Source organism: Onychostruthus taczanowskii, unplaced genomic scaffold, assembly GCF_017590055.1.
Source record: "Onychostruthus taczanowskii isolate IOZ18803 unplaced genomic scaffold, ASM1759005v1 scaffold53, whole genome shotgun sequence".
Classification (NCBI taxonomy): Eukaryota; Metazoa; Chordata; class Aves; order Passeriformes; family Passeridae; genus Onychostruthus; species Onychostruthus taczanowskii.
Genome location: NW_024502902.1, coordinates 5823245 through 5832355, shown reverse-complemented (window position 1 = coordinate 5832355; position 9111 = coordinate 5823245). Strand labels below are relative to the sequence as shown.

The window sequence follows — 9111 nt, the reverse complement described above, 5'->3', positions numbered from 1 at the left end:
CCCCCCCCAAATCTATTTCATTGGAAGGATTAAACAGAACAGCAGTCCTTTTCTCAAGCTGCTTAGTTCTTTCATAGCAAATAAGGAGAGACTTGAGTGTGAATATGGACTTTTGTAATGCATATAAAGGGCCAGATTGTGGCTATTAAGCCATAGCCTGCACTGGAGGGGGTGAAGAAGGGTCTCATTGCAATGGAAGCTCCTGAAGGAAATCTTGCTGACTCAGCCAGAATCCTCTGAGATACTTCCTGGGAACAAATTCTGGCTATCCAGAAAAGGCACTTTTTAGTGAGCCCAGCAGTTGTCATCCATCCCCTGTTCTCTTTGGGTGCTTCTGTGGATCAGGGCAGGCTGATGACCGTGTTTATTTTATCATCTTGTCCGTGCAGTGTGCTAGGACTACAATCAGAAAAATCTTCTTGGTTGAAAGGGGGAAGTTCCTTGTATCCTTTCTCTCTCCCTTGTGCATTTCTAGCATTGCTACAGGCAGTGCAGCTTTGTCTGTCAGAACCAACTCTTAGGATCCTCTGCACAGCACTACACACCTATTCCTGGGAACTGTCATTTTTTACTGAGGATTCCAGCAAGAAGGGCAGAATGAGCTGCCTACCAAGTTTAACAGGAAATGATGGAACCATCGGGAAATGGTAGCAAGAAAGAAGAGGGAAATTTCACTTGCCTGGGAAAGTTCCAGTTCTGTGCAGGGCTAAGCAGGCAGGTTCTGCTCCACCTCCAGTTCCCCCACCTGTGTGGCTTGGCCTGAAAATTCCTCCCCACCACCATCACTCACTAAGTGGCTCTGGCCTGCAGCAGAGTTGGTTGTTGCTCCACTTGAATATCCCCTTGTATAAATGTGGGCACAACCGAGCTGAAATCCGAGCTTTTATTGTCTTCTTTAAACAGTTGTGAATTCATGTTTGTAGAGAGTGGGAATGATTTTATTAAAGTAAAAATACTGTTTGTGAGTATCAAAGCAATGCCAAAAGAGATGGGAGGTTTTGAACATGGTGATAAATTTTGCTTTTCTTGCAAAAGTTGTCAGAAGTTTCAGAAGTTTTTCTTCATGCCTACAAACCAAAATATGTTAGCAACTCTGCATAATAATGAGTTGTAAATAAATGACTCATTGTCTTCACATGTTCACAGCTTTATAGTGCAATGCACAGAATAAACGTGGTGTGATGTTGTCATTTCTTTTTTCAGTTTGACACAGGTGATCCGAAAGTTTGCAAAGCAGCTGGATGAGTGGCTGAAAGTAGCTCTTCATGATTTACCAGAAAACCTACGAAATATCAAATTTGAGTGTATGTATTGCCCAATCTCTCTACTGTTAAACTGGGAAGGACAATGTTTATTGATCACAAATTAATTGGAAGTGAGACTACTGTTCTTTGAGGAATTAAAACCCATCATCATTATAAATCTTGCATCCACTTAGAATCTCCATTTGTTCATGGGAACCAATCTCATTTAGTGAAATGAGGCACAGTCAAAATGAGAATTTCTTTTCCTTTCTTGTGGATTCTGTTAAGAAATTAATTTTGTTGATAGTAAGCAAACATTAAGGATGATATTAGGCAAGGAAAATTATTAAATAAACCTTTAGGCTAGCAGAATTTGAATACAGCTTGAGGCCCATGCTCAAAAAAGTGCCAGAGTTAGAAATGAAGGAGATCAAATTACCCTGTCACCACAGGAAAGGGCACTAGTCCTTTTCAAACGTGCTTTGTAGATGCCTGCAGTGCACATCACCTATTGATAAAGCCTGCTTTATTTCACAGCTCTCAATTCTTTGCCTTTCATGAGCCCTAAATTCCACACCACAAAGTTAAAGGGGAAAAAAAAAACTAATTTAGGAGAAGGATTAACTATTTTGATCAGCGTGGAAAATTAGATGTATATGTTACGGAGAACAGTCAGGATGCAAGTTGGAACAACTAATTTCAGGGTGGTTTGAACTGTTTACTAATTTGTTTTAAAAATTAAACAAAGTCTGAACTGAAAATATGCTTTACCACATCTTTTTTCAGCTCAAAAATATTGAGAACCTTCAACAGCAAAATCTTTGCCAATCTTACCGGCAGACAGAAAGGGGTGGAAAATGCCCTCTCTAGTCATTCTCAGTCTGTATTTTTCAACTGCCTTTATGTACAGTATGGAAGGAAAGCTCACTCTGTGACCACATCTAACATCTCTTTGGATAGATCTGCAAATATGGTCCTTTTTATATACGGAAAATATTGTGTACACCCTGCCTTTTACATGAGCCTCTGTTGCTTCTGCAGCTGTTTCCTCCTCATCAGAATTTGGGACAGGGTACACAGCCAGTGGAGGTACTGACACAACTGCAAGCTTTGGTTATTTTTGCACTTCCCTAGTCACTGACTTCAGACAAAGAAATGCACAATATAACATTTTAAAAGCTCATTTTCCAAGAATAGGAAGTATCCTAATACAAGGTCACTTGCAAAGAGCTAAACTGGGAACAGAGTTCCCAGAACAAGTACCTCCCGGACCATTTCAGCCCGTAATGTATTAGCATGTCATGCAATTGCTTTCAGAAACTTTGATCAAATTGTACCTGAAACTGGATCAGAGTTTAGCCCCTACTAGTCCAGTCAAAAGACTCCTCCAAAACTTGATTGCATGAAGATTTAGCAACCTTTTCTCATTTCCACACATAATGTAGCTATTGTTATTTTATGTGCACTTATTCTTGCAGCAACATTTTTCTTTCTGTTAAATAGCTCTTTCTGTTCTCTAGCTCCTTTGTGTAGCAAGAGAAAATTTGCTATGCTGAACAAGCAAAGCTTTTCTATTGTCTTCTGTTTCTCTTGTCATGTCATTATTCACAGCATCTATAAATAATTGCTTGTAATATGCCTCTGTAAAATTGATTGAGAATTAAGGGTTTAGGTCAAGGTTTAAATTAAGTTAAAACTGGGCTAGTTGAGTGCATTTTATGTAGCCACAATTTTGTACAGGAAACTGGATAAATATTTGGTTTTGTTCTTGTTTAATTTAATACTTTCTGAGGTAATTATCCTTATTTAGCACAGTATGTAAATATGTATCTCTTCTTTCCTGCAGTGTCCAGAAGATTCTCACAAATACTACGGCGACAGACATCCCTAAATCATCTCTGCCAAGTAAGTATTTTGGTTACTCGTGTTTGATGAATGCCATTTTTACTGACTTTTCGAATAATTTTATTGACAGGTTGGACTTTATTCAGAGGAGGAGATCACGTTAGCAATTTGTCTCCAATATTTGTTGTGGCCACCTCTACAAAAATGAAAAAGAAATCACTGAAAAAAGGTTTTCTAGACAAGGGGCAACCCCTGATCATTAAATTCAGCAGGGTACTTTCACGAAGCAAAATTATTATTTGATTTGAAGAGACGTCTCATTTCCAGGAAACAAATGAGAGACGTTCCATTGATTTCAGAGCTGCCTGTATTAGGCCAGTTGCAAAGCAAGAAAAATTTCTGCATGCCCAACAATACATTCCCAGTCTAATTGTATATTATAAATTAAATGCAAATTAGTAAAAGGGAAAACAGCTGAACTGGGTTTTAAATAGACTAGGTTTTGTAACCACAGCAAGTGAATATAGAAGGTGCTCCAAAGTGTTTGGTTTTCACCAGTTTACATCAGAATTACCTGTAAAAAGTCATGAAGCCAAATTCTGGGTAGTATAAAAATTGATAGAATGCATTGAATTCATCAATGTTTCATGCATGTATTGGAGGGGATAGGTTTTTTTCCCTTTCACCTAAAAGCTCCACTTTTGGAAGATGTATCCAAAACTCCACGTTAACCCTGTGAGGGGTGAAGCCCACAGAAAGAAGCTCTAGGTAAATAAAAAAGATTCCTCTGAGGAATTTTTGGTAGGTTTCTTCTGCCATTATTTTAGTGATATTTTTAGACACCTCTGCTACCTTTCCCCAAACACCATAAATCATCACTGTGCTCTGGAGGTCCCTAGCCATTCAGAGGAAATGGAGATAAAGAAACCACAACCTTCTGCATCAAACCTGGGATCAAATCTCTTAGGTGAAGAACTCTTCAAGTGCATCACTCCCTCGGGGAAGCTGATAACCTTGGTGTGTGTTATCATCTCTGCTTAACTTACGGAGATCTGTGTATATGACCATGGCCTTGTGTCGTTTCCTTTACTTTCAGTCCATCCTCCCCGTTACCAACAGCAGATCCCTGTCTCAACCAGCCAAGACAGGGGCCTGATTAGGAGGCCTCATAACCTTTTCATGGGGCTGAGGGAAGAATGAGTCTTCATAGATCAGAGAGGGTTTGAGTGATGTTTGTTTGGTATTGGTTTGATTCTTTTTTTGTTGCTTTTTTGTTCTGAACTGAAGTTTGAAATGAAAACCAGCAGAGCTGTTAGAGATTGAGGGGTCTAGCAATGGCAGCATCAGATTAGTGTTGCTCTTTAGGGTTTGTGTTGGATGCAGTCAAAATACTTGCAGTTGATTAAAGTAGGCAAAATGACTGAAGAGCTCTCTTGTTAGAGGGCCCTGTAATATCCATAAAACATCAAGCTGGTGGGTGGGGGTCCATGAGGAGAATCAACTTAGTGAGCCCAGCTAAGGAAGCGTAAAAGGGGATAAAGCCTGTTTTTTAACCTAATAAAGCATGAACTAATGAATAGATTGGATTGGATTACAGGCATCAAGAACAGTGATCCACAGTGCAGACATCACATTTCAAATGCTGGAGGACTGGAGGAATGTGGATCTGAATAGCATTACCAAACAAACCCTCTATACTATGGAGGACTCACGGGAGGAACACAGAAAGCTCATCATACAATGTAAGAGCAGAATCTTCAAATAAAGCCAGGTGAACTTGGCTTCCTGCTGCAAACAAAGCTCAGAGAAAGCAGTGCTGGTTTTGCAGCCATTGGTTTGCTTGGAGGCTTAAGATAAATATAGAGACATTTACCAAAATGTAAAGGCAAAGCCCTGTAAAGGTCTTATGTTTTGGGGCAAAGATTTGGGCACCGTTCCTTGATGCATTCCTTTCTAGTACCCAGAACAGCCAATGGCACAAAACTTGCAGCAAATTCAGGAAGATTTTTTCCATGAACCTGAGCAAACTAAATCTATGAGTTAACCGTTGAACATGTGAAAGTCCAATCTTTCCTGTTGTAGAATTGCAGACGAATTGTCTTTTTAATGGCTTTGACACTTAAGTGGCTGTGTATTTGAGTCCCTTGTAAATTTGTTTATTAAAAGCTCCTTTTTACACAGTGTTTTCATAATCAAGAGCGTTTGATGGGATAAACTTTCACCATGAATTGTTATGACTAAGTAGAAGTCCAATATCAGACAAGCTCATTGGATAATTTAGCTTCTGTCTAGTATAGTGAAGTGTATGGTCTTGAAAGTGACTTTGGAGATATTGGTAAATTGATTTTACAATTAAAGATCTTTTGCAAATACAAAATATTCCTTCCATCATGCAGCAAGTGTTGCATAGTTATAAGCTCAGGTGTAACCTGAAGGACACTGAGTTTTGTTGTTTTGAGGCAACAGAGCTTTGTCTCTAACATCCTTCACATAACCTCACTTCCTGTGAACCTACCTGTTGTATTGCCATCTCTGTCCTGAGAAGGACCAGTCATCTTTTACCCAGAATCTGCCTGAACAGGGAACAACCCAGGCAATAACCACTTGTGGGAGCCCAGCAAGGGTAGGTTTGCTAGTGAGGTAACTCTTTCAGGGAGTGGCTGGGAAGACAAGGGGTGAAACCTTCACATGTACCCTGCACCCTACAAGGTTGACTTTGGCAGTCATCCCACTGTGTTAATGCTTGAATTCTTCTCCTTTGTTCAGGGATGGGCCTTGCATCTCTGCTAGCTCTGTTTTCCAGAGAGAGGTTCTTGGTATTCTTTCCTCTCTTTCTTAACCCTTGATTCATTTCATTGCCCACTTCCCTTTTGAAGAGATAGGAACTCAACGTGGCGGCAAGGGAGGTAGCATACAGTGAGACTGAAGTCCAGAAGCTGAGTAAATCCTTCTGTCATCTGTTAAGTTTTCCAAGATCTATCCAGTGTCCTACCACTGGCCAAAAAATAGAGTTTTCCAAGTTACGCTCCCTAATAGCAGCAACATTTTTGGCTGCCATTCAGAACATCCTTAATATTTAAGCAATCTTCTCGTGTATGTGCTATTACTGTAATAAAACCAAACAGAATTTTCCTGAATGCTGTTGGATTTGTGCAAGTTTTTCCTGTATTTTAGGCCTATATAGTTTAATAAGAAGTTAGTCAGAAATGGTAAGCTAATAGCTCATGAGATGGATGTTGATGAGATGTTCATATGCATACAGAGAATATCCCAGAACTTAGATTTTTCCCCCATGTTTCATGTTTATTCTACTTGACCAAAGATTTTTTCACTGTTCCTTGTATGACTTATATGGCATCGATTTAAGTCCTATTTTCATACTCTTGTTACTAACAATCAAGGAAGTACAATTTCAGCTATTATAACTAGAGAAAAAAACAACAGGTTTATAAGCCTATAAACAAACTTATAGAGAAACAGAGAAAAATCACTGGGTATAAGAGAACCTCTTCCCTGTTCTGCTGGACTACTTACCTCTGACATGATTTCTGCTTTATTCCCTCATTCTCAGATCCTGTTGAGGTATTTTTAACAATCACTAAAGGCTAAACATCTATTTCTCTCAAATAGGTCGTTGTACACGGTTGCATTGCTCCAGCAGCAAAGCAGGCAACTGATTTGTTTTTCTGCTCTTGCTCCCCTCTTTGCACAGCATATGAATTACTTCATCTGTTGTATCAGGCAGTTTTTGTCCAGCCAAATACTCAGGTAAGGAGACAACATTTAGATTTCTCTGTGATCCTCTTCTGAATAAAGGGAGGTTGCCCATTCAATAAAAGAATGGAAGAAGATAAGGGTGGCCCAAACATCATTTCCCTCCCTCCTCAACTAATGTTTCTGGTAACTCAGCCTTTCCAAGTCTCAGTTATACAAAGCTGAAGTCAGGTGTTTAGCAAATGCATTCCTGCTCATCCTCCTGATCCAACAGAATCAGGGAGGTTGTTCTTTGCATTATTTTGGATAGCCTCTCTGGCTCATTTCCTTAGCTATCATCTCTATGCTTTACCTCCTCCATCCCTTTCACTATCTTTCCTGTGGAGAGAAATTCCTTCCTCCTGTTATTTATAATTAGCTGTAAATGGAATTGCTTATCACATTGAAATCATCCTGTAACACAGCAGGTAGAAAGCATCTTTCTTCTTGACCTACTAGGCCTTTTATCTTAGCTGAATTGAAGAATTAGTTTGTTGAGGTGTCAAAGCATGTGATACTTTGTCTTCCAGCCATTGGTTCTCATATATGAATGAGACTTGAAGTTTTAGGGACTGCAGTTGAATGACTTTTTGATTTTTTGTATTAAAATATTAATACATGTATTTGGAAAAGATCAAAAAGCATACAGGTTGCTTTTTGCAACTCTTCTTCATAATAAGTAGAGTATTTCTGCACTGATTGCAATTTGTTTTGAAGAAGAAGTTTAAGGACATTCTCTGTGTGTGTGTGTGTCTGGCATTGCAAATAGATTTGCAGCAGTTAAATCATGTTTTTGCGACTAAAGCAAAATGTTGAGCGCCCTATCAACGATGCTCATTCACTTGGTGCCTAGAAGATTATTTATGCATTTCTAAATCAATTTCATGCATGACATTTTTTCATCACTGGGGTCAAGGCCTAGTTCTCACTCTTCGTAGAGAACACCATAAACATTTCACTTCTGGGCACACCAGACAACTTAAATAAAAACACTAATTTTAAAAAAATAGGTTCTGATTGGCTTGCATTTAAAAAAAATCTTTCTGCATCACTTTCAGCAGAAACAAAATAAGAGAGACAGCAAACTTTTTGGGTCAGCACCAGGAAAGATGCATTTGTTTCAGTTAAGCAATCCGTTATAAAAAACCTAAAAAAACACCGTAAACTTGTGATTCTTTTGGTAACCTTTTGTGATTTGTTTTTCTTTTGTTTGAAACAGAATCCAAGTTCTAAGGTGGGTGTTTTGTTTTGTTCTGTTTTTTGTACCAGTGTATCAGGAGTTTGATCACCTTTTGGAGGAGCAGTCCCCCATTGAGTCGTACATCGAGTGGCTGGATTCCATGGTGGACAGATGTGTTGTAAAGGTTGGTAAGGAGGAGTGAGTCACTGATGTGCATTATGATCTCTATTCAGGTAATACATTTTTAGAAAAAGTAATAACAATTAAAAAAAAAAAAGAAGAAGGAGTTAGTAATGAGCAGGACTAAAACAGTAGTGGGCAAAATCTCAGCAGTTTTCACAGAGAATTGCTGACATTCAAGATTTTGCTTTATTCTGCTCGTTTGTTTTATTCCAAAAGATGGTATTCAAAAATGAACAGGGTGGAGGTTTCCAGTCAATATTTCCGGGGATATGGAGAGATGAATTCAGAGTCAGAGTCATTTTAGTGGTATAGTGCAAAGAAAAACATAATTTGGCCTTTTATGATTTTAATGGAAAGGATATTTAAGCTAGCTAATTCATTTACGTACAATCAAATGTAAGGATGAAAGTCTACATTGCCATTCAGTGAAGGACACATTTATGTTCCTTTTGAGCTGATATGGAATACCAAAGAGTTGTATTTTATTTTCATTAAAGTACATGCGGAAACCTGCTAACAAAGCTTTAAAACGAATTTTCAAAAGCGATCTAGCATCACCATAATTTTACATAGAATATGAAAATGTATAGCTGACTGTTTTAACTTCTGTTACTTCTTTGTATTAGGATGTTCTGTTAGAATTTCAACTCTTCATTCCAATTGTTAGGGCTCTGAATTAAAGCCAAAACAAACCAAAATATGCTGCCTCTCTCTCTGCTGCAAAATAGCCACATAAGAAAAAAATAATTCTCCAGGTTGCTTGAAATACTTTGATTGTTTTGGGGAACTTCTCTTCTAGTCAGTGGAATGCAATTTGAAATTCAGGCCAGAGCTGTTAATCTTAATGGTGAACTTGACATGAATTGTAATAAATGAATTTTAGTAGCTAATTGGGTGAATCTAATA

General features: G+C 38.5%; 1 protein-coding gene across 1 annotated transcript in view; it reads left to right on the top strand.

The window, feature by feature from the left end:
• The window catches only part of RFX4 (regulatory factor X4), an 82499-nt gene that overhangs the window by 48847 nt on the left and 24541 nt on the right, over positions 1-9111 (top strand). Inside the window, exons 10-13 of the mRNA XM_041416970.1 lie at positions 1204-1304; positions 3091-3149; positions 4687-4831; positions 8112-8206. Of these exons, the coding sequence (XP_041272904.1) occupies positions 1204-1304; positions 3091-3149; positions 4687-4831; positions 8112-8206 (400 nt within the window). The remainder of the gene's footprint in view (positions 1-1203; positions 1305-3090; positions 3150-4686; positions 4832-8111; positions 8207-9111) is intronic.